General features: G+C 45.4%; 1 protein-coding gene across 4 annotated transcripts; it reads left to right on the forward strand.

Moving 5' to 3' along the window:
• LOC133418393 (serine/threonine-protein kinase PAK 6-like) lies at positions 1-27,338 on the forward strand. Of its 4 annotated transcripts, none has more exons than XM_061707036.1 (10): positions 1-381; positions 9,949-10,055; positions 15,248-15,493; positions 15,578-16,129; positions 20,818-21,237; positions 22,152-22,285; positions 22,354-22,480; positions 22,619-22,744; positions 25,199-25,333; positions 26,505-27,338. In XM_061707036.1, exons 3-10 carry the CDS (start codon positions 15,287-15,289, stop codon positions 26,670-26,672), a joined length of 1,869 nt encoding a protein of 622 aa, XP_061563020.1. In that variant the 5' UTR covers positions 1-381; positions 9,949-10,055; positions 15,248-15,286; the 3' UTR covers positions 26,673-27,338. The 4 variants fall into 4 exon arrangements, with proteins under 4 accessions (XP_061563020.1, XP_061563022.1, XP_061563021.1 ...); XM_061707038.1 differs by having other exon boundaries at positions 9,949-10,054; positions 15,245-15,493; XM_061707037.1 differs by lacking the exon at positions 1-381 and having other exon boundaries at positions 9,891-10,055.
• The last annotated feature ends 308 nt before the right edge of the window (positions 27,339-27,646 follow it).

Genomic DNA, 27,646 nt, shown 5'->3' on the forward strand with positions numbered 1-27,646 from the left:
TGTTTTGGACATGTAGAGGTGAAGGTGTTGGAGTCTGGACAGCTGAGCTGAGGTCTCACACCAAACTCCCTCCAGAAATCCAGGAATTCTTCACTTTCTACTCCGATGTGCAGCTCTGGCTCCTTTTCTCCGTCTGTGTCGATAAAGCTGGTTTGAATTTGAAATATGTAGTCAAGACTAGCTCCGCCTCCCTCCACCTGGAACCAGGTGAAACAGGGATGACTGGTGTAGAAGAGGAGAGAGGCAGACAGTGGGACGAAAGAGAGGAGCTGAGAGAAGAAGTCGGAGGAGAACGAGTGAGGGGACCAGCTCCCCTGGGCTCTCCTGGACTCTCCTGGACTCACCTTTCAGCTCCAGCAGCACTTGCCTCACCTGTACCAGGTAAGCAACTTTAAACTACAACCTTCCTGTTCATCCGTTCTCTAAAGAACCAGGGTCTACTGATCAATAAGAAACTTCATGTGACTCATTTTCTCTAAAAAATGCTGTTCTCCATAGAACTCTTAGGTTTCCCTCCAAGTTCTTCTTCTTCTTCTTCTTCTTATTCTTCTTCTTCTGGTGCATTTCTGCCTTCCACCTCACTCAGTCCTCCACATCGTCCTCCAGCTGCTTTTCCTTTCTCACCTCGTCCACCAATCCTGACGCACCCTCAGTGAGGTCATCCAGAGGTTTCTGAAGACCGGTTCAGCATCTGGTTTGTGGGGTTATTGTGCCGTTAATGTCACAATGTAGCATGTGGTTCAGTGGTTAGCACTGTTGCCTCAGAGCAACAAGGTTCCTGGTTCGACTCCTGGGGCAGCGGGAGTCTTTCTGTGTGGCGCTTGCTTGTTCCCCCCGGGGTTCTCCAGCTTCTTCCCACGGTCCATGAACATGTTGACTAACAGCGGAAGGGTCTGAGGATGAAGCCCACCTGGGCAGAAGGTGGTGGTCTCTGTCACCACCGGCAGCAGCTGGACCGGTCGGGTCCTGCAGCACAGACGGTTGACCTGAACCATTTCAGTTCTGGACTCTACCAGGACCTCTACCAGCAGGGGGCGCTGAGGAGCTCAGTGGACCCAGAGGCTGCAATGAAGTGAAGGTTCTGGTGCTGCTTGGCAGAGGTTTCAGATCCACTTGTTTCAAATGTTTAGTAGTTGAAATCACAATGTTTGGACAGATTTAATGTGGACGAATGTCATACTGTTAATAATATTTATAAGCATCATCCATCCATTTTCTATACCCGCTTTAACCTTTGCAGGGTCACGGGGGGCTGCTGGAGCCCATCCCAGCTCATTTCAGGTGAGAGGCAGGGGTTCACCCTGGACAGGTCGCCAGTCCATCGCAGGGCCACATACACAGACAGACAAACAACCAGACTCACACCTACGGGCAATTTAGAATCACCAATTAACCTAATATGCATGTTTTTGGACTGTGGGAGGAAGCCGGAGTACCCGGAGGTGAACCCACGCAAGCACTGGGAGAACATGCAAACTCCACACAGAAAGACCCTGCTGGGCCTGGAAGTGGAACCGGGAACCTTCTTGCTGTGAGGCAACAGTGCTAACCACTAAGCTGCCCTATAAGCATCATATGTTAGTAAAAGCTAAGCTAGAATAGCTCACTTACGCCATCTCAGTTGATTGTGCAAAGGAGGGTACTTTAGAAAATGACAAAGATCATTGACAACCTCCCTCACAGGGTGTGTTTCGGCATGTCCAACGGGAGAAGGCCCCATGGAAGACGCAGGGCAGGCTGGAGAGACGATATCTCTGGGCTGGCCTGGGGAGGCCTTAGTATTTGCTCGGAAAAGCTGGTGAAGATTTTCTGGAAGAGAGAAGTCTGGACTGTGGACTGACCTTGGAGGAGCAGAGGGATGGATGGATGGATGGATGGATGGATGGATGGATGGATGGATGGATGGATGGATGGAGGGATGGATGGATGGATTCAATTCAATTCAATTCAATTCAATTCAATTCAATTCAATTTTATTTATATACCGTCTAATACAGCAAAAGATGTCTCTAGACGCATTCCAGAGACCCAGAACATGACCCCAGAGCAGTTATTACATAAACAATGGCAGGTAAAAACTCCCCTAGTGGGAGAAAAACCTTAAGCCAAACAGTGGCAAGAAAAACTCCCCTTTAGGAGGGAAGAAACCTGGACCATGACCTGGATCTTAAGGGGGGACCCTCCTGCCGAGGGCCAGACTGGGGGTCGGGGACGGCAACAGCACAGCAGGCAGGTGGAAGCAGCAACGGGATGACCAGGGGTGGGGACCGCAGGCCAGACGCAGCTCCCGAAGCTCCGGCCCAATCAGCAAGTCCCAGGTTGGGGTGCAGGGTCGGGGAAAGATTGAGAAGGTGCAGGGCCAGGATGGATGGATGGATGGATGGATGGATGGATGGATGGTGGATGGATGGATGGATGGATGGATGGATGGATGGATGATGGATGATGGATGGATGGATGGATGGATGGATGGATGGTGGATGGATGGATGGATGGATGGATGGATGGTGGATGGATGGATGGATGGATGGATGGATGGATGATGGATGATGGATGGATGGATGGATGGATGGATGGATGGATGGATGATGGATGGATGGATGGATGGATGACTTATCATGATAGCTAATCCGGTACAGTAATGATGCATGAACGTCTCCTCTCCATCACACCTGGCCCACAGGAGTGGCCCTTTACCAGACCTGTGTAGACCTTGTTGACAAGCCGACGGATATTAGTCAGGTGTGTTTGAGCAGAGAAATGTCTAAAACATGCAGGACAGTGTCCCTCGAGGGTTGGGAAACACAACGTTAGGGATGAGGGGGGTCTCGGAGAAAGACTTAGACTCAGTTTTATTGTTTCTACAGTGCGTACAGTGTTTTTCTTTTGGTATGGTTTTATTTTGTTGTATGCTGTACAGCACTTTGGTCGACCTCGGTCGTTTTTAAATGTGCTTTATAAATAAAATTGACATTGACATTGACATCAGGATTTAACTCTCATACCCACACCAGGACCAGACTCAGAACCAGGAACTGTTGGACCGGCCGGTTCTTTAGCCTGTCAGATTTCCTGGCAGACCCTGTTTGCTTGAGAGCACTGAGGGCAGCGTGTTGGTGTTACACCTGTCTGCAGGTGTGTGCTAGTAAGCTGATCTGGGTGTGAATGTGTAACTGATCCGAGAGGTGTCTGACCTCCACGTTGCTCCAGTTTGGTTGGAAGCTGATCTCCAGCTGTGGGATTCCAGGTTTTTCTCCGCAAACAAATCTTTCACCATGGTTCCTGGTTCTCAGAATAGCACCGGTAACATGCTGTCATCTGGTTCTGCCGTCTGATTCTGTCACCTGGTTGTCTCGCCTGGTTCTGTCGTCTGGTTCTGAACCTGCATGGTATCTGTATGAACATTTTCAAACCACTCACACAAAAGTTGTTTCAGTAGATGTTTCCTGTCTGATGTTGTCAGTGTCACTTAGTTCTTCTGGCCAATGTTGCTTCAAGTCATTGAGGTTCTTGGACCTTCACGTCTCCACAGGACTCTGAAGGTCCACCATAGCTTCTCAACCAGGTTCTGTGTTCTGCTGTGTTTGAGATAATTTCCTGTCACATGACCCAGTTTCAGTCAGTCTTCACCTGTCAGACAGATGTCTGATGGTCTACAAAGGACATCATGCTTCAGTTCAGTTTACTTCAATTCAGTTTCCAATTCAGAGGTTTACTAGCACCAACTAGAGGTTTACTAAACACTAACTATAGGCTTTACTAGAAAGAAACGTTTTAAGTTTGGTTTTAAAGGTGGAGGTGGTGTCAGCCTCCTTAACCCAGATTGGAAGTTGGTTCCATAGTAATGGTTCCTGATAGCAGAACGCCGTCCTCCAAATCTACATTTGGATACTCTAGGAACTACGAGTAAACCTGCACTCTGAGAGCAGAGAGCTCTGTTAGGAACATAAGGTACTATCAGGTCTTGGAGAAACCAGGAGTTTGGACGTTTTAAAATTCTTTTATTTGTTTTTAAATTTCCCCATGTTCTCGCCCCGCTACCACCTCTCTGAGCTGCTGCATTTACACTTCCGTCTCTCAGATCAGCGGACCGGCTGGTTCTGGCTGGTTCTGGCCATACCGAGGACTTGTGGAGGCTCGGGGGGTAGGACGCTGTGGAATGTGTTACGAGTAAATATCACCCTCTCCTTCTTTGGCCTTTTTAGATCATCTCTTAGGACTTTTTCTGCCAGGCTTTTAGCCCAGTATGAGATGTTGATTAACTTGTTATTTACATTTCTTTAAATTATTTCTTATCTTAATCTTATTTGTTTATTTATTTTATTCTTAATTTATATCTCTTTTTTTTTTATTTGTGGGCGCTAATGAGTCTCATTTCTTAAAAGGAGCCTCATGCTCTTTTAAAGTTGAACATTTTAACATAAAGGTCAATGAAGATGAACTCACTGTTTCATCAGGACCCTGGTGGTCGGTAGAGGAATTGAGAGTTTGTGATGCTGGAGGAGGATCTTCAGCTGGAGGGAGACTGGTTTCAGCTTTCAGAAAGTTCTTCCAGGTTGCTAAGCAACAGCGACCCCACATGTCAAGTAACAAAGTTTGTGGCCCAGCCTGTCCCACTGGTGTCTACATCTATCACCATTGCTGCATTTGCTATGGCTGTCAGATGGACCGTGTCTCGTCTCTGTGGATGGACTGATTTCATCCTTCATGCCCAGATACACCTTCCACAATGCCAAATATCACACCACTCATTGCACCTCCCTTACTCCCTTACATCTGTTGTGACCTTCCAGGGTGTTACAGGGGAGGGGCCAACAGGTTGGTCAGTTATCATAATAAGGACTTTATATAAATAAATTGTATCTGCTTTAAAACCTAAAAAGTAGAATCTACAATTAATTGTCATCCATGATGGCAAGTTTGGGATCTTCATGTAAACGTTCATACTCCATCCTGGTTTCAGTTTGGTCCCAGTTTGGTTTTTATTCTGGTTACATCCTGGTTCCTCCCTGGTTTCAGTCTGGTCCCAGTCTGGATTTTAGTCTGGTTCCAGCCTTGTTGCATCCTGGTTTCAGTCTGGTCCCAATTGGTCCCAGTCTGGTTTGTATTCTGGTTCCGGCCTAATTCCATCCTGGTTTCAGTTTGGTCCCAGTCTGGTCCCAGTCAATTTTTTAGTCTGGTTCCAGCCTGGTTCCATCCTGGTTTCAGTTTGTTCCCAGCAGTAGTGGAACATATCAGAGCCGGGCCGGGGGGCGGGGCGTATGACCGGCCCTTTGCAGCCTGGAGCCTCTCGTCATTCATCCCCGGGGCTGAATCGCTGCTAACAACCTCAGGTTCATCTGCCACAGGAGGAGGATTAGGGCCAACAAAATATGTGTCTAGCTTGGGCAATTTGGCCTTTTCTTGCTCCCTTTTTTCTTTTTCTTCCCTCCCGCTCATGTTTAGGCTGTAGGATTACTGTGCTCTATTGACACGTGATCGATGATGACGTATGACGTTGATAGACGGCTGTTGATGACCAACGATTTTACCCAAAATACATTTGGAGATTCACTTGCAATTTTTGTTTTAATGTTAACTGTGAGTGTGAAAATCTCAGCACAACATATTATACAATGCTTTATACCTTTATACCTATAAAAAATCTCATGGTTGGTTTACTCTGGTTCCAGCCTGTTTCCATCCTGGTTTGAGTCTGGTCTCAGTCTTGTCCCAGTCAGACGGGGAGTCATGACGGATCTGTCTGGTCTTGTTGTGTTTGACTTATCAGGTATTTAACTGAGTCACGCCCTGAAATCACCACCTGGCTGCATCTGACACCAGTTCTAGTTTTTACGATCGGCGTTGTCCCGGTAACCAGTCGGCAAGTTTCCAGACTGTTAACAGGTTTTTCTTCCAGCAACTGCTCAGAGATCACCATCCCAACAGAGAACTACCTGGATTTAAGTACTTAGATTGCATTTTCTTTTAAAGTTAAATCACCACCCAGCATAAAACAGTAAGAGGAATACATGTAGCAGAGACTAGCAGAGATTTGCCATCACTCAGCCTGTTGCCTGCATGGCGAGGCCATAACAGCAGCGGGTCAAGCCTTGGTTAGGGACAACTGGACTAACTAAGCAAACACCTCTTCCAGTGGAGCTCCACTGTAGTCATGTAAATTAGTATCACCGGTTAGCATAAGGCTGCCAAGCTAGAATAGCTCACTGTGACTGATGTAGGTGTCCGCTGTCCCTGGACTGGTGTAAAAATAGTCAACCTAAAAGAAAAAATAGATACAATCAATAAAACATTTCCTAATAAAAAGGCTATATCAGAACAAAGACTAAAAGGTAAAAACTAAGCTAAAATACATACACACACAGGTTAACATAAGCTCAACAACAGACAATTGCTACAAACGAAAACAGAAACCACATGAAGCAGCAACAGTAACATCAACATTAATAACACGAGACACAGTAACACACTAACAGGCCAAAACCAAACAAGACAAAAGCACTAAACACAGAATAAAAAGCCATTCACAAAAAGCAACATTATAACTAGACAAACTAATAGGCAACATGACAGGTGACATCAAACAAACACCGACAGGCAGGGCAGCAAGCCAGGAAAATTACGCACTAAAATTCAATGTTGACAGCCTTGGCCACTAATTAAAGCAGCACAACGTAACTTTCAGCTTTTCTGAGTTTGGCGGCATCTTTTGGACAAAAGCGGTAGTGCTTTACCAGAAAGAACACTACGTTTCCCATGAGCACCAGCGCGTACTGCCGGAAAACTCCTGTCCCGTCGCTGCATTTGTTTTGATGAGAGGAGACTGGACGCTTTTCTGTTTCACCAAGTGAACAGACGGAACGCAAAAAAAAAGATGTTAAACTGCTGGAAAGGAACTGGAATTTACCGGGATACCTTAAACAAGGGAGCCCGGGAGCAGTATATGGAGAAAATAATGATTATTAATTATTATTATTATAATAATAATTAATCCCTACTGAAGAGCCATGTGTTTCAATAAATGTGTATAATAGTACAACATACAGTACATGTTTTGTATCCCTCTTACTTTTCTTTTCTTTTTTTTGACTGCTATATTATGTTGAAGAAGCTCCGAGGCGTGAGCAATATTTTTGTTTTCCTCGTGAGATTATTTGTTTCCTCTGCAGCTACAAATAAGAGTTAATATTTTTTCCTCAACAAACTAGTTTTATCTGAAGATTGGGGTTAATTGCACCGCAGAGAGCTGGCCAGCAACTGCGTTTAGCTGGCGAAGTGGGGAATAAAACCTGTGTTTTGATCCGACGCCCGTCTGTGTGAGTGTTTGTGGTTTAAGGCTGTTTATGGTTCTGCGTTAAATCGACGCAGACCTACGGCGTAGGGTACGCGGCGACACGCACCGTACGTTGCGTGTCGCCACGTACCCTACGCCGTAGGTCTGCGTCGATCTAACGCAGAACCATAATTCAGGCTTTACTGTGTGGAAGCCGGTGTTTGGTCGTTACAGCCGCGATCCAAAGCGAGCCGACGACTCTTTCACTCTTTTACTTTGTTATATCAGATACTTGGCCTGCGTGGTTCTGCCTCCGAGCAGGAAACCGTTGAAAAGTTAAACCATTAGGATCTTTTCCCCACGTCTGTTGTGTGGAGCTGCTGCAGCCACAACGCAGCAACGGGTTACCAGCTTCTGCGGAGCTCTGAGCTCCACGCCCCGCCCATTTTCGTCTCTACTGCGAATCGGGAAGGAGGGGGAAGTGACGTATGCCGTAAAGCAGTCAAAGTCGTAACGATTTGTAGTGTGGCAGGGTTCCTACCATGCTCCTCAAAGTTACATAGTGCCAGTGAAGGCGATACAGACCCCCGCAGACCATGACAGAGGTTTCATTAAACCTGTTGGAAGTTGATGTTCCATCACAATGACTCTGGAAATATGATATTAAGGTGGAAAAGTTACGTAGTGTCGCTTTAACCACTTTTTTAAATAAAATTTAAAAGAAGAATAATTTGATTTGTTTCTAATCTCACTTGGTATGAAGTTCCACTCACGAGCAGCCCTGATTGAAAATGCAGACTGGCTAAAAGCACTTTTCCTAAACTGGACCACACAATCTCCTCTAGCTGCTCCTTTATAAACTGGTTCAGTACAGGAGGAGCAAGTCCATGAATGATTTTATACATTAGACATAAGTGTGAGTATTTGATGACATTTTCCAGATGTAACAACTTATATTTCAATAAAATATGGCAGTCATGATAGTCATTGGATTTCTTGTCCAGTACCTTAATGGTTTTTTATATAAATAAAGTAGTGGTTTAAGTGCAGTGTTACTAGCTTGAGACCAGGTTGTCAAGCAGTATGTTATATGGGAGAAGATCATTGAGTGCATGTACATTAGTGCAGCTTTGGTTGACATGCAACTGCGAACATGTCTAAAGTTTGCCAGATTAAATTTGATGCACTTAGAAACCTTTTTGATATGTTCTTTAAATGTAAGATTACTATCAATGACCACCCCGAGGTATTTAAAATCTGAGACAACACATAGTCGCTCCCCATCTACAACCACATCGGGCTCTGGAGAGTGAGTTTTAGTTTTACTAAAAAACATACAAACTGTTTTAGTGACATTGAGTTGAAGGCAGTTTTGCTTTAACCATTTTGTGATGCATTGCCATGAGTTGGTTAAGCGATCAGTGACTTGGGCTGCGCTGCTACCATGCATAAAAATGACAGTGTCATCTGCATACATTATGGTGTTTGAATTAGGGCACACAGTTGGCAAATCATTCACATATAAAGAAAATAAAAGTGGACCCAAAATGGATCCCTGGGGAACACCTGCCACTAAGGAAATAGTTTCGGACTGATAATTCTTTATGCGAACAAACTGAGACCTATTTGCTAAATATGACTTTATCCAGTTAATGGTGCCTGATGAAAAATTAAATGTGGAAAGTTTACCAAGTACGCCATGATTGATGGTATCAAAAGCCTTTTTCAGATCTAAAAATACTATATATACTATATATACTATATATACTATATATATATATATATATATATATATATATATATATATATATATATATATATATATATATATATATATATATATATATATATATATATATATATATATATATATATATATAATATTTGCAACATTACGCCATGCAGTATGAGTAAAAACAAGCTTTTATTTAACAACTGTCTACATATATATTTATGGTTAATACTGTGTGGGTCTGTGTGGTTTGTGCTGGTCTGTGGATGGATGGATGGATGGATGGATGGATGGATGGATGGATGGATGGATGGATGGATGGATGGATGGATGGATGGATGGATGGATGGATGGATGGATGGATGGATGGATGGATGGATGGTCACTGTTTGCGGGGCAAAGCAGAGTAATGCTGCCACCTGGTGGTCACAGGTGTCACATCACTGAATCTCCAAGCGGTTGTGTAACAGGATCCAGCTGCTGGAATATCTCTCCAGCAACACAGGACAATGATTGGTGATAATCTGGTTTATTGTGAATAAACTCTTTCAAGAGAACAACAAAGTGGATCTTTTTGGTTCTCTTCTCGGTCTGCACATACCTGACATGAAGTCCAGGAAATGTATGCAGAGGAGAGGAAGAGGAAAGAAACACATGAAAATAAGCACATATCTTTTATAAATGGTGATTTCAACATCTGTGTGTTCAGGTGTTTTCAGGTGTCAGTCACATGAGTGAAGCTGCAGCCAATCAGAGCTGAGGGAGGACTCTGTCTCTCTCTGATGTTTAAGAGATGATCACATGACCAACAGCTGGACTGTTCCTCCCTCCTATTTGCTCTGGGGGGTGGAGGAGGATGTGGAGAGGTCTGATCCGGTCAGACGGAGGAGGATGATGATTATGGGTGATGAAGAGGAGCGTCATCTCTTCTGTTTCCCTCCAGGGCAAAGGAGATTGACCTGACCTGGACCGGGACCTGGACCAGGGCCTGGACCTGGACCGGGACTTGGACCTGGAACACCTGAGGGCGGCAGACTAACACATACACAGGTGAGAGACTTGTGTGCGTGTGTGTCTTTGTGAGGAGCAGCTGGAGTTTCAAAACTTGTGAGGACTTTAAACTTCAGAGCGGGACCATTGTTCAATGAGAACCAGGCCCAGATGTTGACCAGCAGGTCCAAATTGGAACCAAATCCAGGTGGGTATCACATCCAGATGAGGAGCTGCTCCAGATGTTGACTGGCAGGTCCAGATGTTGACTAGCAGGTCCAGATGTTGACTGGCAGGTCCAGATGTTGACTGGAAGTTTAAGCTTTGTTGAAGCAGGTTGTGTCTTTATCACATTGTCACTCTTCTGTTACCTTCACACTCAAACTTCTTTATTGTCATTTGACCCATTTAAAGGATGAACAACAGGCAGATTTTCAGGTCTTGGTGTAGCTTATGAAGTGGACTAAATAATAATAATAACAGATGGCACCAAAACGCTTAATATATATGAATATATTAATTCCAGCCCTCCATTTGTATATAAAATTCTGGAAAAGGTAGTTGCAGTCAGTTATGTAACCATTTGTATAGAAATGATTTGTTTGAAGTTTTTCAGTCAGGGTTCAGAATGCATCATAACACAGAGACAGCACTGGTTCGAGTCACGAATGACCTCCTTATGGCCTCAGATAAGGGATTAGTGTCCATATTGGTTCTACTGGACCTCTGTGCTGCTTTTGACACTGTAGATCAGCATCTTACTGCACAGGTTAGAGCATGTTGTTGGGATTAAAGGGACAGCTCTACGTTGGTTTTAATCATATCTATCTGACAGGTTCCAGTTTGTTCATGTACATGAGGTTTCTTCAGAACAGTCGAGGGTCTGTTATGGTGTTCCGCAGGGTTCAGTGCTAGGGCCAATCTTGTTCAGTTTATACATGCAGTCATTGGGAAGTATAATCCAGAACCACGGCATACACTTTCATTGTTATGCTGATGATACGCAGCTCTATTTAAAAAGGACCGTTAGCTAAACTTCAGGCATGACTTAGGGACATCAATGACTGGATATCAGGAAATTCTGTGCTTCTAAATTCAGATGGTTTCAGAGGTTCAGATTCAGAGGTTATTATTCTTGGTCCAGAGCATTTTAGGAAGGGATTAGATGGTGTTGCAATGGCTTCCAGTGCAACTGTGAGAAACCTTGGTGTTGTTTTCGTTGTCGTTTAAACCGTATATTAATCAGGTTTGTAAAATAGCTTTGTTCCATCTCTGTAATACCTCAAAGATTAGGAAAATCCTCTCGCAGAGTGATGCAGAAAAACTAATTCATGCATTTGTATCTTCTAGACTAGATTACTGTAATGTGTTATTAGCAGGATGTCCAAGTCATTCTCTGAATATCCTCCAGCAGATCCAAAATGCAGTGGCACGAGTGCTGAAAAGAGACCACGTCTTTCCAGTGTTAGCCTCACTCCATTGGTCCCCGTAAAACTCCAATCCAATTCAACATTTTATTACTTGCGTATAAAGCCCACAACAGTCTATTTAAAAACAAATAAAAGGATTTTAAAACGTCCAAACTCCTGATTTCTCCAAGACCTGATAGTGCCTTATGTTCCTGGCAGAGCTCTCCGTTCTCAGAGTGCAGGTTTACTCGTAGTTCCTAGAGTATCTAAATGTAGATTTGGAGGGCGGGCGTTCTGCTATCAGGCACCATTACTATGGAACCAACTTACAATCTGGGTTAAGGAGGCTGACACCACCTCCACCTTTAAAACTAAACTTAAAACTTTTCTGTTTAGTTAACCTCTAGTTAGTGTTCAGTAAACCTCTAGTTAATGTTTAGTAAACCTCTAGTTAGTAAACTCTAGTGTGTTAGGGCCAGTAGTCATAGCTGCAGCTGCAGGACCAGACTAGAGCAACTGGTCTGAAACAGAGCTTCATCCTAGATATGCTGCTATAGAGCTACGCTGCAGGGGGACTCCAACATGATCCACTGAGCGGGGCCCATCACCCCTTTTTCTCTTTCCTTTCTCAGTTATTAATTATAAGTATGTCATAACCATCACTGTTCTCCATTGTTCTTGTAGTTTGTGAGAACGGAGAGCTCTGTTAGGAACATAAGGTACTAACTAATATTTTGGAGCTAAGCCGCTTTGATCTTTATACGCAAGTAATAACATTTTGAATTGGATTCCGCATTTTACGGGGAGCCAATGGAGTGATTATCCAGGATATGATACTGATCATGATATCATGATAATCATGATAATAATAATAACCATAATGCATTTCTTACTGGCCTCTACTGGCCTCTCTTCTTACGGGTGACAGTAGCTGAGGTGGTAGAGTGGGTCGTCCAATGATCGGAAGGTCAGCAGTTCGAATCCCGCTCTGTCCCAGTTTGCTGTCGTAGCGTCCTTGGGCAAGACACCTTGCCCACCTTGCCCCGTGTGAATGTGTTTGAATGTGTATGAATGTTTGGTGGTGGTCGGAGGGGCCGTTTGGCGCGATATGGCAGCCACGCTTCTGTCAGTCTGCCCCAGGGCAGCTGTGGCTACAAACGTAGCTTACCACCACTGGTGAGAATGTGTATGAATGAATAATGATTTCTGTAAAGCGCTCTGGGTACCTTGAAGGGCGCTATATAAATCCAAGTCATTATTATTATTAATAAGAGCATCAGACATATAGAGCTCATTCAGAAGAATACTGACAAACATCTGGAGGCGAGAACACATCAGTCCTGTTCTGAGATCCTTCTGCTGGCTCCAGCTAAAACACCATTCACTTTAGTGATCTTATTGTGAACTATCTTCTTACGAAGGCATCATAAAGAGACGAAAACACATCAGAAAACCGCCACAAGCAGCTGCTACACGCTGTCATCACAACGGTGTAAAGCCCACAGGGACGCTGCCTCCATGAACCTGTGGATCTGTGGGTAAACAACTCCCAGGGTTTTAAGAGTAATCACACACGCAGAGGAGATAAGATAAGAAGTCGAAGCTCATTTTATGTGACACCAATCATCATGATGTTAGCCCCGCCCCCTTTGTTACCATTGCAAACTCATCAGTCTTTCAGCAACAGTTTTACAACCGTGAAAACTTATGTCCAAGATGTCCAGATGTTTCAGGCTAGGACCATCTTTCATGGAGGAACATTCAAATGGACTTAAATACGTCCTGGAGGGAAACGTAGAAAATCTAAAAATAAATCTAGTTGGTAGTAAGGTAAAACTGGAGGTGAGGGTTTACAGAAGCTTTCTCTGTCGTCATGGTTACAGATGACAACATCCAGGATCAACAGGGTTCATGTACCGCCTGGGAAGATTTAATTAATTTACTTTAATTAGTTCAATTCCCCCCCCCCCAAAAAAAAAATAACTGGGTTTGTACGTGTATATTTATGTATGTGTATGCATATGTATGCGTATATATATGTATATATATTAAATATAGTAATAATGCACATATATATACCTTTGGTTTCTACCGTCGTGGTATCAATCATTAATATGTGTGCAGACAAGGTAGAAAAAATAAATAAATAAAAAAATTAGTTCAATCTGGACTTCTGATCCACTATTTTCTGCCTAATACTATACTTAAAGTTATAACTTTACTATCTAACACTGCGTTGATTTATCATAGAACAAATGTAGACGTCCTTGTTGATCTTCTGGACATTCAGTTGACAGTTTAATCCAAAGTAAAACTGTAAAGTAAAGTAAAATCCAAAAATAATTTTAAATATCTCTGGATATTTCTCTGGATACCTGGAATCAGTAGTACAAGTACCTCTGATACCTGGAATCAGTAGTACAAGTACCTCTGATACCTGGAATCAGTAGTACAAGTACCTCTGATACCTGGAATCAGTAGTACAAGTACCTCTGATACCTGGAATCAGTAGTACAAGTACCTCTGATACCTGGAATCAGTAGTACAAGTACCTCTGGTACCTGGAATCAGTAGTACAAGTACCTCTGGTACCTGCGATCAGTAGTACAAATACCAGTGGTACATGGTGAGATAAACGTCTTTAAACAAGTAGACGGAAGTGCAGTGCCTTTGAAACGCTCCCCATCAGACTTGAGGACCGCAGCGTGAACTAGCAGTACTATATTAACAAAAAACTATTTTACCTCCTACAGTCCATTTCTGAATTCAGTCTTATCCTTGGTGTTTCACCATCAAAAAACAAATTCCAGTGGAAAACTCTAGGATCATGGAGTCACAAGACTGAGACAAATCCAAGCCATTTTGGTCAATCAGACAGTTTCTGATGGTTTACCCACTGAACATTCACGTTCTGATTGGCTCGTGCCTGAAATTACGTCTTTGTGACTCTGATCCATAAAGGTGTCCATCATCGCTAGAACGTCCTGAAGAGCTCACTGATACAAATAAACCCTAAACTGCTCTGTTCATTTAATGACATTTATGTCAAATAAAAGCAGTTTTATAGTTTGAAAAACCTCAATGACACAGGTGTGATATAGATATACTTTATTAATAGACTCAGGGTCCATTTAAAAAAGACAAACACACATAAAAATTAAAAAAAGACAGTCATGCCAGTGTTTCCACATTGCTGATTGATATCTCACAGCACTCAGTCCAGGATTGGTCAACAGCATTAAAACAGAGTTTTGTGTGTCATTCAGTCGACAAATGAATCTATACATCAATTTTCTCAACAGAGCATGAAAAGTGTATACGCATTTGACAGAATAACTCACTCGCACTACACCACCTGGGTTTTCCCATCAAAATACGTAGGCAATCATTATAGGCAACCTGCAGTTTGCGGATGCTTGCCTTTTTTAACTTAACCCACAAGGGGGCAGTGTAGAGTGGGGTACAGTATGCTCTGAAGAGATTAACTTTAACTTCATCAGAACACCAGGAAAATGTACGTTTCAGCACATTTGCTTGTGTATATAAAACACGCCGTTGCCTATACATATCCTCATCATCACAAAATCATCATCAGTGATGATGTGGCCCAAATACTTAGAAGTGTGACTAAATGTAGAAAAAGTTTTTCTTTGTTTGTCGACATTTGTCATCAACAACCTCTGAAAATGCTCAGTTCCACACGTAGCTACAGTAACTACTGCCCGGGATGTTTGATTGGTTTGTGTTTGTCAGGGAGGACGCGGTTCTTTCCTCCGACTATCGCTGCGTCTGCACCATCTCTGATCATCTGCCGATCAAAGCTTTTTTTATTATTTCCTTCAGGCCTCATTGCCCAGCTGCCGCTGCTGAGTTGCCGTGGCGATGTTCCGCCGCAAGAAAAAGAAGCGGCAGCTGGAGATCTCGGCACCGAAGGACTTCCAGCACCGGGTCCACACATCGTTTGACGTTGTCACGGGACAGTACGTGGGTTTGCCGCCGCAGTGGCAAAGCCTGATTGAAACGCTGAAGAGGCCACGCCCCCTGGTGGACCCGTCCAGGATCACAGATGTTAACCTTGGGCCCAAGAAGGTCAGAGATCAGATTTAAATCCCTTGTGATAGCTATCATTCTGGAAGAGTTGTGGTGGGAAACGTGTAACGTTTGTGTCTGCAGAATATCGTTCGTGGCAGCTTCATCGGTCACGGTGACTATATCAGTCATGTGATCTCTGAGATGAGCCGTCTGTCTGCCACCAGCTCCAACTCCCTGCGCCGTGGCAGCCCGTCAGCACGGAGACGGGCACGGTCAATGGGTCGTCTGGGAGAGCTGCCAGAGGTAGAGCACTACCAGTACGAAGAGATTGGTGGTCGCAGCAACAGCACGAAGGACGGCGGGCGCTCAACCTACTGGCAGGACCGGATTCGACAGGTGCGCAGCGAGAGCGGCAGCCCCAAACTGAACGGAGCCCTGCCAAAAGCCAAGTCCACGTGCCAGGTGAACTCTCCGTCTGAGCCCACGCCCACAGAACCTCAGAGACCAGGTGACCCAGGGAGACAGTTCACCCACAGTGAGGCAGCAGGGCAAAGAAAGAGGCCAACTTCCTGTCTCTACAACCTGCAGACGACAGAGAGCAGCAGGGCTCACCTGAGGACAGGCACAGGTCCTAGTCACCTGCCCGACCTGCTGTCGTCCTCAGGAAGGCCACACTCGTCCTACGACCTCAAGGTGAGACTTTACTGTGAGTTTAACTAGTGTAATGACGCCGAAATCATTCAAACTATTTTTATCCCTCTAAAGCCTGACATATGAAATAATCGACAGAAAAGGTTTTAATGGGGTTTATAAATACTTTTTGGTATCATTGTGAATGCATTCAGGAATTCTTTTGATTGATTTATTTTGTTGTATAAAACGTTTTTTGTTCCACATTCGTTCAGATGTCTCAGAAATTAATTTATAAAACAATATAATATGATGTGCCATTTTACATACTGTATTATTAACCATTTTTATGCATTGGTTTTAATGATCCCTTTTATAGCTTATTGTTCTGGGACTTTCATGTAAAGCACTTTGGGTACCTTTTGGCCTTTGTTGATTTGATTTGATTTGATTTTAAAGTGACTTACAGTTAAGTAACATCATAGATCAAAAAGTCAAGTTAAGTAAACATTCAGATAAGTTCAGCTATGACGGCACTCAAGTGCAGTTCAGGAAGTTAAAGAGAGCAATTCATGACAGTTCTTGGAAGAGGACGATACCATCATGAACGTAGAGGGGGATGACTGCTCTCGTCTCCACTGAGGGACCACGTGGAGAACCGTCTGGACCAAGACCTCCTTGTGTGAGGACAGGACAAGGCCTGTCTGTGTCCTTGTGAAGAGCGCAGTGCTCCTGAAGGCGGATAAACCTTTACGCTCCAGTTCATATAGGCAGGTGTGGACCCCGAGACCACCTTGTAGACCAGGGACAGAGACTAGTTTAATTGGAGCAGCCACAGGTAGCCAGTGGAGATCAGTGAACAGAGGTGTGACGCGAGTTGGTTAAAGACCAGACGCACCCCTGCATTCTGGACTGTTTTGGGAGAAATCTCAATTAGGTTCTAGGAGTGGTCGGCTGTACCAAAATGAATCACACACACACACACCTCTTCTTTGCTATGAGATATGAATACATTTATTAGCAAAAAGCAAGCATTTACATAGAAGACATCCACAAAACTACCCGTTTGCTAGGATAACGGGCCAAGTCACCCCCCGCAAAACAGCAGTACACACAAGATTACTCGTTTGCTAGAATAATTTGTCGGGTTACCCCCCCGCAAAACAGCAGTACACACAAGATTACTCGTTTGCTAGGATAAAGTGTCGGGTTACCCCCCGCAAGTGGCTGAGCAATATTCATCACAGACAACTACAAAGGTTTTTAAGGCCTATCTTACCTCGACAAAGGGACTGGAGAGCCAGCAGTCCGGTTTGAGTAAGCCAAGGAAAAAAAACCTGCGCTGAGCGTTCTCCACTAACCCACGGCAGACTCTAAAATCTACTTCCGGCTACCGCGTCTTTATACCTTTCCCTCAGCACCTTGCGGAGGGGGGGGAAGGCCTATTCGCCCCCCCATCCGCAAGCTCTCAAAACAAGTTTCGGCTCCCACGGGACCAAAATCCCGTGCGAACCAGGCTCTTTCTCACAGAAAAACAGGCATTTGCTATGATAAACAGCAGGTGCGTGGCTGACTAAAAACTAAAGCTGTGTTTTGGGAATCTAGGGCATCCTCAGGACACAAAATTTATTTTTTCTCCCTTCATGGACCTTTTGTAGTGGTTTGATAGCATAACCTGGAAAGACGTCTTATGACCTGGACGAGGAGTTGAGCTGTATATTGAGTCAGGTACAGTCTTATTTATTGAATGTTTTAGAGAGAAAACAACATTTATGTTGATATCGAGGCTGAGCGAATGATGGCCAGGGATAACTAGGACCTCCTAGACTTAGAAGTTGAAGGTGTTGAGCCACATAACCCTTTAAAGCAGATGTCACTAACAGGTGGACCGCGGTTCTGGTCCGGACCCAGACGCCGTCCTACGCGGACCCAGACCTATGATCTATAAATTACTGAAGGATTGTACCCACGTGATGCTGTTCAGCCAATCAAATCTCTGTAAACAGCTTGACTCTACAGAGATGAGAGAAACGTAACAGGTGGAAAGGGAAGTCAGCAATAGAGGGAGAGGACATGGAGAGACAAGTAAGCGGGAGACAAGAAGAAAGACAGAGAGACAAGTGAGCGGGAGACAAGAAGAAAGACAGAGACGAGTGAACGGGAGGAACAGAGAAAGACAGAGAAAAGCAATGGCGCTCTCTAAGAAGAGAAAAGTGAAACAGTGAAAATAGAGCTTTGACCCGGGATGGACAGATTCATCCTTGTTCAGTCTTCCCACTGGGACACAAAACCAGTGTCTCATATGTTCAGAGACCGTGGTGCTCATTAAAAGTGCCAATGTGAAACGCCACTATGAGACAAAACACAAAGTTTCTCATCAAACATATCCACTGAAGTCTGAACTGAGGTCAGAAAATAAGCATTCTCAGATCCCAACATGAGCAATCAACCAGGATCCTCACCCGTTCATTCACTGCCCGACAACGTGCTAATGAATGTTCCCCCAGCTTGGATTTTGAGTCGACACAAAAAGCCATTTACTGATGGGGGGGGGGGGGGGGGGGGGGGGGTGGGGGGATGTCAAGGAGTGCATGAGTGCAGTAGCAGACCTCACTTGAGGGAAAACAAAAAGAAGAGCTCTGACAAAATTAGGCAAGTACCTATGTGGTCGTCATCGACCACAGAGAAAGCAGAAATCTTAGCCACAGGATGCTAACCCAGCTGGATGAAGCTATCCATCAGGACTCGTGTGCAGGCTTAGCTGGAGACGAGTCCACTGATGTGTCTGACAATGCTCAGCTATCAGTTTATGGAAGGTTCTTCAGCAAAGACCTGTCAGGTGTCAAGACAGGTGTTACTCTCCTTCGGCGTGATCGAAGGCTGGTGGAAATGTGTCCGAGTTAAGAATTTATCCTGCTTGTGAGCACCGGCATAGCCGTTTGAGCTATGGCTTGGAGTACTGTAGGTTTGATGGAGCTGTGTTTAAGTTTGAATACCTCTCACTCAGTGAGGGGAATCGATGAAGAGGGGGAGTGAGTGAGGAGAACATTTCTCCTTCCTGACTCCACCATGCAGTCCCCAGAAGTCCTATGCATTGGGAGGGCTGTTGACTCTGGTTGTCATAGCGATGACCACCCCAACCTTTCTCTGGATTCCACACATCCAAACATCCATCCAACAGAGATGGTGGCACTCTATCCCACCCGGGGGTGGGTTGTGGTCCCTACCATGCCGTCTGCCACCCAGTGTAGCAGCTCTAACCATGTGATGGTGTGATAGTGTTCCCTCACTGGATCTTCTTTTAACAACCAGCCAAAACTACAACAGTGAGATGGGTTTTCTACGTATTTAAGTATTAGTATGTATTTATTAACTCTTATGTATTATTTATTAGGGCCCGAGCACCTTCAGTGCGAAGGCCCTATTGTATTTGCAGGAATTTTTATTTTTATTAATATTCTTCTGACAAAAGGAAGGCCTTTTTGACCCCCTAAACGTGCCCAAAAAGTCACCAAATTTTGCACCCAAGCCAGACCTGGCGAAAAATTTGATATTTAATGGTTTGCATTAATGGGCGTGGTAAAATGGCTCAACAGCGCCCCCTTGAAAACTTTGTGCCTCAAGCCCCACAATACGGTTAGATGTACATGCACGAAAATCGGTACACACCTGTATCATGGCCCAACTTAAAGAAAAGTCTCTTGGTGCCATGGCCGAAACCGAACAGGATGTCGGCCATTTTGAATTAATCGTGTCATTTTGGCGAAATTTATGCCATTCCTTCGGCAGTTAATTCGGCCCGAACCGTAACGTGCACCCAGGTGTGTTATACATCAAAATGTGCGTCTCCATCCTGCGACACCACGCATTACTTTTCTCTTTCAAAAGCGTTACCGTGGCGACGCTAGACGCCAAAAGGCGCGCCCCCCCTTCAACTGATTGGTCCATATTTGATAGTCACCAAATTTTGCATGCAAGCCAGGCCTGGCGATACATTTGATATTTCATGGTTTGCATTAATGGGCGTTGCCTAACGGCTCAACAGCGCCCCCTAGAATACTTTTCTCTGCCATAACTTTTGAATGGTTTGACATAGAGAGTTGTGGGTTGTGTCATGGGACTCGATATTGAGTCCTTGACCATAATTGGTGAAAATTAGCCCCGCCCCTTCTTCTGATTGGTTGTCCATATTTCCTGCCATAAATTTTGAATGTTTTGACATAGAGAGTTGTGGGTGATGTCACCTGAATCGGTATTGAGTCCTTGAGCTTCATTGGCCTGAATTAGCCCCGCCCCTTCTTCTGATTGGTTGTCCCGATTTTCTACTATAACTTTTGAATGGTTTAACATAGACAGTCGTGGGTGGTGTCATCAGATTCTGTATGGAGTCCTTGACTTTCATTGGCCTGAATTAACCCCGCCCCTTCTTCTGATTGGTTTTCCCGATTTTCTACTATAACTTTTGAATGGTTTGACATAGAGAGTCGTGGGTGGTGTCATCAGATTCTGTATGGAGTCCTTGACTTTCATTGGCCTGAATTAGCCCCGCCCATTCTTCTGATTGGTTGTACCTTTTTTCTGCTATAACTTTTGAATGGTTTAACATAGGAAGTCGTGGGTGGTGTCATTTCTGTAATGCTTATGGGGGGCGGTGGCCTTGAGTGCGAGGGCCCGTTCATAGCTGCTTGCAGCTTTAATTATGTATTATGTTTGCACAAAGTTTAACAGCACCTTTTCTCTTTCACCCTCAGCTGCCCCCACCCAACAGCTCCAGCAGTCCCGTCATCACAGGTAGAGTGTTACCTCCACCCTCACATGGCTCCTCCCCCAACGTCAGTGTTCATAAAAGAACTGCACCTCCCACACCTCGGGTCAGCCCCGCCATGTCACGGCCCTCCCCCACCAGCTCCCCGGCTCTGCCCCAGTCCTCCGCCCCTCAGACCAGACCTGATGGAGGTCCGCAGAAGGTGACACATGAGCAGTTCAAGGAAGCACTGCAGATGGTGGTGGACCCAGGCGACCCAAGGAAGACTCTGGAGAACTTTGTGAAGATAGGCGAGGGCTCCACAGGTGTTGTGTGCATCGCCCGTGAGAGGCAGAGTGGCCGCCAGGTGGCAGTAAAGATGATGGACCTGAGGAAGCAGCAGCGCAGAGAACTGCTCTTTAATGAGGTACAGTCGGGGGTTCGGGTTCTTGGTAACTCTGTCACTGTTTTTCATTAGTCGATTTTACCTTCAGAGACTGATTCATGACACGATAATCCATCAGGGACAAAAAAACATCACTCGTCAACACCAAGTGTTGAAACTAGTTCCTCCAGAGACCACTAGTGTTTTCAGTTCCAGTAGGACCTGGATCCAGACCTGAAATTCCTCTACTGACCACCAGGCTCAGGATCCGGACCTGTTCTTCCTCTAGGACAGGGGTCGACAACCCTGGTCCTAAAGAGCTGCAGCCCTGCATGTTTTCGATGTCTCTCTGGATAAACACACCTGATTCTAATTAAACGTCACAGTCAGGTACAAATCCCGGTCCGCTCAAGTCCGTTCATGACACAGCTACTTGTATCACGCTGTGATGCAGCAGAGAAATACCTAAACATGCAGGACTATTGCTCTCTAGGACCAGGGTTGTCGACCTCCTAGTCAAGGACCTGGATCCAGCCCTACGGATCCTATTCTGACCACTAGGACCTGGATCCAGACCTGCGGTTCCTCTTCTCATCGGTACTGTTTGACTCAGAATAAGAGCAAGTAAAACAACTTCCTCTTCAGTCGTCATGTTTGACATGTTTGTCAGTATTTTACCTTTCGCTGCCCCCTGGTTGATGTGTTGCTTAGCAACCACAAGAACATCTATGACATGTGGGGCACTGACGGAAACGTCTGGAACAGACACATGAGCCTGTTTTTAAATCGAGTCTTTGTTGGGTTGGGTTGATCATCATGTTTTATTGACCAGTTTCTCGTTAGATTGATAAAGTATCGTTGAATTGATTTGAATGTTGTGCCTAGAAAGCTTCATCTATCCCAGCAGCCTGCTACACCCAGGTGATTGACTCTAGCACCTGTCTTTTGTGTCCCAGGTGGTGATCATGAGGGACTACCAGCACCCGAACGTGGTGGAGATGTTCCGCAGTGCTCTGGTGGAGGAGGAGCTGTGGGTCATCATGGAGTACCTGCAGGGCGGCGCTCTAACGCACCTCATCAGCGAGGCCAGGTGAGCGGACAGTTACCAACGTTCTCTCCATCATTTATTTCAGGTTTTACAGCGTTTGTGGTCTTCAGGTTGGACGAGGAGCAGATGGCGACCGTGTGTGAAGGTGTCCTGCAGGCGCTGGCCTACCTGCACTCTCAGGGAGTCATTCATCGAGACCTCAAGAGCGACTCCATCCTGCTCGCGCTGGACGGCAGGGTAACACACACACGCAGTCGTAACACCTGCAGTCTGGTCTGGATCATGGTCTGGATCCAGACCTGCAGGTCTGGGTCTGACAGGAGTCTGCTGGTGTGGATTACAAGAATCCAACACTGCTGCTTCTCTGTTTTGCAGATCAAGCTGTCAGACTTTGGTTTCTGTGCTCAGATCAGTAAAGACGTCCCAAAGAGGAAGTCTCTGGTTGGGACGCCGTATTGGATGGCTCCTGAGGTGATCTCCAAAACCCCGTACAGTACTGAGGTGAGAACCAGAGCATGCCCAGGTCAACAGAATGACAGAAAGGTTTACTTTAACTTGTGAAGCATCCGTTCTGAAGTAACTCTGGTCAGACTTGGAATTAATACACTGGTACGTGTAGGTGTGGTCAGCAGGTGGTGCTGCAGGCTCCGCTCTGCATGGTTGAAGTCAATAAAACAGGCTGCTAACTGGATGTGGAAACAAGTGTTTCTAGATCTGAAAGGAGGACTGGTGGGGGCCACTGGGACCCACGCAGCTGCAACTATTCACATTTACACAACTCCTTATCTTCAACTTGATACATGCTGCTGGTGCTTGACCTTGAAACAGCCGGTATATCTTCAACCGGGGGAGCAGTTCTTGTTTTGCACAGATGCCTCCTTGATAACTTAGTCCGCTGTCTGACATCTGACACCTCCTGTCTGCAGAGCAAACTCTGCACATTTAAGTTGTAAAGGCAATTGGAGTAAATATGAACTTACTTTATGTTCAATTATTCTAACAATGAGTCTGTGAGCTCCTCATCCTCAAAGCTATATGGTTCTTGGTGGTCAACGACCACAACAGCAAGAGAGGCATCTGATCCAGGATCTGGTCCAGGATCTGATACAGCATCTGGTCCAGGATCTGATCCAGGATCTGATCCAGCATTTACACCAGCGCTGTATCAGCCAGCTCTTCTGATGTTGGCGAGGCCAGCGAGGTCGACCAAACGGAGACGTCATGTTACATTGTACCTCTGGATGATCCTGCCCCTGGCCTGAACTTGGCTTCAGGCGCCCAGAGAGACAATAACACCCCTTACATGTACTCTGACAAGTTCTTCATCCAGGGAAAGTAACCGGGTCTGATAAAAAAACTCTGAATTTGGGGTAAAACACAGGAATCTGGTGATGTAAATGGGGCTGTTGAATGGGACACTGATAGACGAACAATCAGTGCACATCAAGACATCTCACTTTAAAAACTCTAACTCTCTAAGAGGCTGCATATCTGAGTTGTAAGTTCCCCTGACTAAGGTTCTTAATGTTATTAGGAAGCAATAAATGAAGATATTGAAGTTGGTCCTGCAGCTTGGGGGCCCCCTGGTGGCTGCAGGGACCCTCTGCATCTGTGTGTTCTGGACCTGGACAGGAACAGCTGTGACGAACTCAAGACTAAACTTAGACGAGGAAGATACAAAGAGAGTGGTGGGGAGAAATGATGGAGAGACATGAGGGAGAGACACGGTGGGGAGACATGAGGGAGATACATGAGGGAGAGACATGGTGGGGAGAAATGATGGAGAGACACGATAGGGAGACATGATAGGGAGACACGGTGGGGAGACATGATGGGGAGACACGATGGGGAGACATGATGGGGAGACATGATGGAGACACGGTGGGGAGACATGATGGAGAGACAGTATGAGGAGACACGGTGGGGGGGCGTGATGGAGAGACGTGATGGAGAGACATGATGAGGAGACATGATGAGGACACGGTGGGGAGACGTGATGGGGAGATGTAATGAGGAGACACAGTGGGTGGGGAGACATGATGGGGAGACATGATGAGGAGACACGGTGGGGAGACGTGATGGGGAGACATGATGAGGAGACACGGTGGGGAGACATGATGGGGAGACATGATGAGGAGACACGGTGGGGAGACATGATGAGGAGACACGGTGGGGAGACATGAGGAGGAGACAAGGTGGGGAGACATGATAGGGAGACATGATGGGGAGACATGATGGGGAGACATGATAGGGAGACATGATAGGGAGACATGATAGGGAGACATGATGGGGAGACATGATGGGGAGACATGATGGGGAGACATGATAGGGAGACATGATAGGGAGACATGATGGGGAAGACCTGATGGGGAGACATGATGGGGAGATGTGATGGAGACATGATGGGGAGATGTGATGGGGAGACATGATGAGGAGACAAGGTGGGGAGACATGATAGGGAGACATGATGGGGAGACATGATGGGGAGACACAATAGGGAGACATGATAGGGAGATGTGATGAGAGACACAATAGGGAGACACGATGGGGAGATGTGATTAAGAGACATGATAGGGAGACCTGATAGGGAGACATGATAGGGAGACGTGATGGAGAGACATGATGAGGAGACATGGTGGGGAGTTCTTCATCACTGGTCCCATTAGTCTCCGGGGGCAGCAGCAGCTCATCAATCATGTGACCAACATGTTCAGAACTGGTCCCTCAGCTGTGTCCACCCTCCGAACCCTCTCCCCATTGGAAACAGAGACGCCCATGAAAACCGTGAGGGAGGACAGCTGCTGTGAGAAACTCCCTGGTCTCCGACCCTCTGCTAGGTTGAAAGTGATTTCAGGTCCAGTTGAGCTGTAAACCTGCTGAAACACGTTCATGTGTAAGTGGAGGACACGTGGACGGTCCTGGTACTCGTCTCTGACAGCACCCTGCGTCCCCCAGGTGGACGTGTGGTCTCTGGGGATAATGGTGGTGGAGATGGTGGATGGAGAGCCCCCGTATTTCAATGAAACACCCATGAACGCCATGAAGAAGCTGCGGGACGAGGCAGCACCGAGCGTCAGGAAAATCCAGAAGGTCAGACACACATACTGACACAGACAGGGCGAGGTCTCCAGACCAGAACCCCATAATTCCCCCATAAATCTTCTGACCGGTTCTTCTGACCGGTTCTTTAGGCTCGGACGTTCCCTGGACGTTTTCAGTTTTATAACGCACTCTTGGATGACCTACTGTCTTTAATTGCATCCAAATGTAGTTTTGTTTATTCATTTGTTTCCGAAACCCAGCTAAACACATCAGTTATCTCAGCACATCACCCAGAACAGGTCTGGGTTTCCAGGTTTGTGTCATCGTCCAACAGCTCGTGAAGACGCCACTGATGCAGACAAACATAAACTCCTCTGTTTGAAAGGAATCATTTAGTTCCATCTATATCAAATTAAAGATGAAAAACCTCAGTGACACAATTGTGACTAAATGTAGCACAAGCTCCTCATCAGGAGCATCAGTCCTGGTCTAGTAGACGGTGAGAGGTTCTGGGATGGATTGGAGTGTTCAGACTACATGAATCCAACCAGATATGAGATCTGGAAGTGGAAGATTTAGTCAGATTTCTGCTGTTTATCTGGTGATATTTATGCTAAAATAAATGTTATCGTAAACTGCTCCACTGCAGTGTGTCCTCTACAGTGGGTTCAGACTCTGAGGGTACGCCAGACCTCGGTTTGTTCTGTGAGGAATCAGAGATCTCGGTTGATGTTATGAGGAAACGCTATCTGAGGCCAGAAGGTGTTGCAAGTTTGACCTGTTTCCTGTGATTTCCTGTGATCATTGACACAGTAAAAACAAAAAGAGTCAAAACTACAGTCTACTAGTGTAAAAGAAACGGCAGGAAAATCCAAAAGACATTGGAGGAAAATAAACTACCAATAAATGATCAAATACTACAAGGACAACTAAAAATCTACCACACAAAAGTTGACTAATTAAATAAATACTAATTTCTGAAAATAAAAATAACCCCAGAATCATGTTTCCTCCCTTTGACAATCCACTCAACCCTCCTTTAGTAAACACAGACTTTGTCCTAGTGACCTCTCATGTGCAGTATTTGCATCCACGGGTGGAGGGAAAGTAGGAGGGTGGAGGGGTCGAGCTAATCTGTTTTTACCGTAAGAACTTTATCTATAAAATTCTGATTTGAGTTGATCAGTCTACTAAATTATATCCCTGTGTTTGTGTCCAGGTGTCTCCGGTTTTGAAGGATTTCCTGGACTGCATGTTGACTCGTGACACGCTGCAGCGCAGCAGCGCCGTTGACCTGTTGGAGCACCCGTTCCTGCTGCAGGCGGGTCCCCCGAGGTGCCTGGTGCCGCTGGTGGAGCAGTACCGCAAACGAATGTCACTGTGCTAAACACCTGAGAGGGGCCCGGCTACAACCGAGACTGACCCTGATACAGGCCAGAAATAAAAATGTTTAAATCCATATTCAAATCTTGAATATCCATATCGAATCAGCCAGCAAAGTATTGTGATATATTGACATATCGATATTTTTGCCCACCCCTAACGAGACTGACCCAGATACGGCTGAAACTGACCCGGGTACTGCTGAAACTGACCCGGGTACTGCTGAAACTGACCCAGATACAGCTGAAACTGACCCGGATACTGCTGAAACTGACCCGGGTACTGCTGAAACTGAACCGGATACAGCCGAAACCGATCCGGATACTGCTGTGACTGACCCGGATGAGGCTGAAAATCACCTGTAATCACCTCTGAGACAAAAAAAAAACCATTGCAGGACTGAGGTCCTGCTGCAGGCCGGTGTGCTGACCTACAACAGCTGATCCATGAACACAGCTGCCACCTGGGGACAGGAAATGATATCAGAACAAACAGAAGTTTTAACAGCTGTTTACCTGCAACTCACCGCTGACTTCCTGTTGAGTCTTTTCTGACTCTAAAATGCAGTTTGAACTTTAAACCCTTCAACTTCCTTCTTATTTCCTCCAATTGTCTTTTATGTGTTTTATTTAAATGTTTAAAAAATTTAAGCATTTCAGGGTCAAATAAAGTGCATTTAGCTTGAAAATCAAAACTGATCAGTCCAGGTTTTTTGTGTTTGTCCTGATTCTAACTTCCAGTCATATCACTTTTCAAGTTCATTTCAATAAAGATCAACTTTATTTGTTTAAATCCATAAATACCTGAGAATAGTCCTGAGACTACCCAGGTGATCTTACAGACAGAGGGCAGGTATCAAGAGAAGTCTGTGGTCGACTTGGCATCACTGCCGAGCAGCTCAGTGGGGTTCTCACTGAACGTCTCAGATGTCTGTGGATCTGGACTAAATGCAGCCTCATGTTTTAATTAGAAGACACT

Source organism: Cololabis saira, chromosome 18, assembly GCF_033807715.1.
Source record: "Cololabis saira isolate AMF1-May2022 chromosome 18, fColSai1.1, whole genome shotgun sequence".
Lineage (NCBI taxonomy): Eukaryota > Metazoa > Chordata > Actinopteri > Beloniformes > Belonidae > Cololabis > Cololabis saira.

Bases quoted from the DNA above. Each gene is read 5' to 3' on its own strand.
- LOC133418393 (XM_061707036.1), top strand. From the start codon at position 15,287: ATGTTCCGCCGCAAGAAAAAGAAGCGGCAGCTGGAGATCTCGGCACCG. The intron at 15,494-15,577 runs GTCAGAGATCAG...TTGTGTCTGCAG, and splicing joins TTAACCTTGGGCCCAAGAAG to AATATCGTTCGTGGCAGCTT. The intron at 25,334-26,504 runs GTCAGACACACA...GTTTGTGTCCAG, and splicing joins GCGTCAGGAAAATCCAGAAG to GTGTCTCCGGTTTTGAAGGA.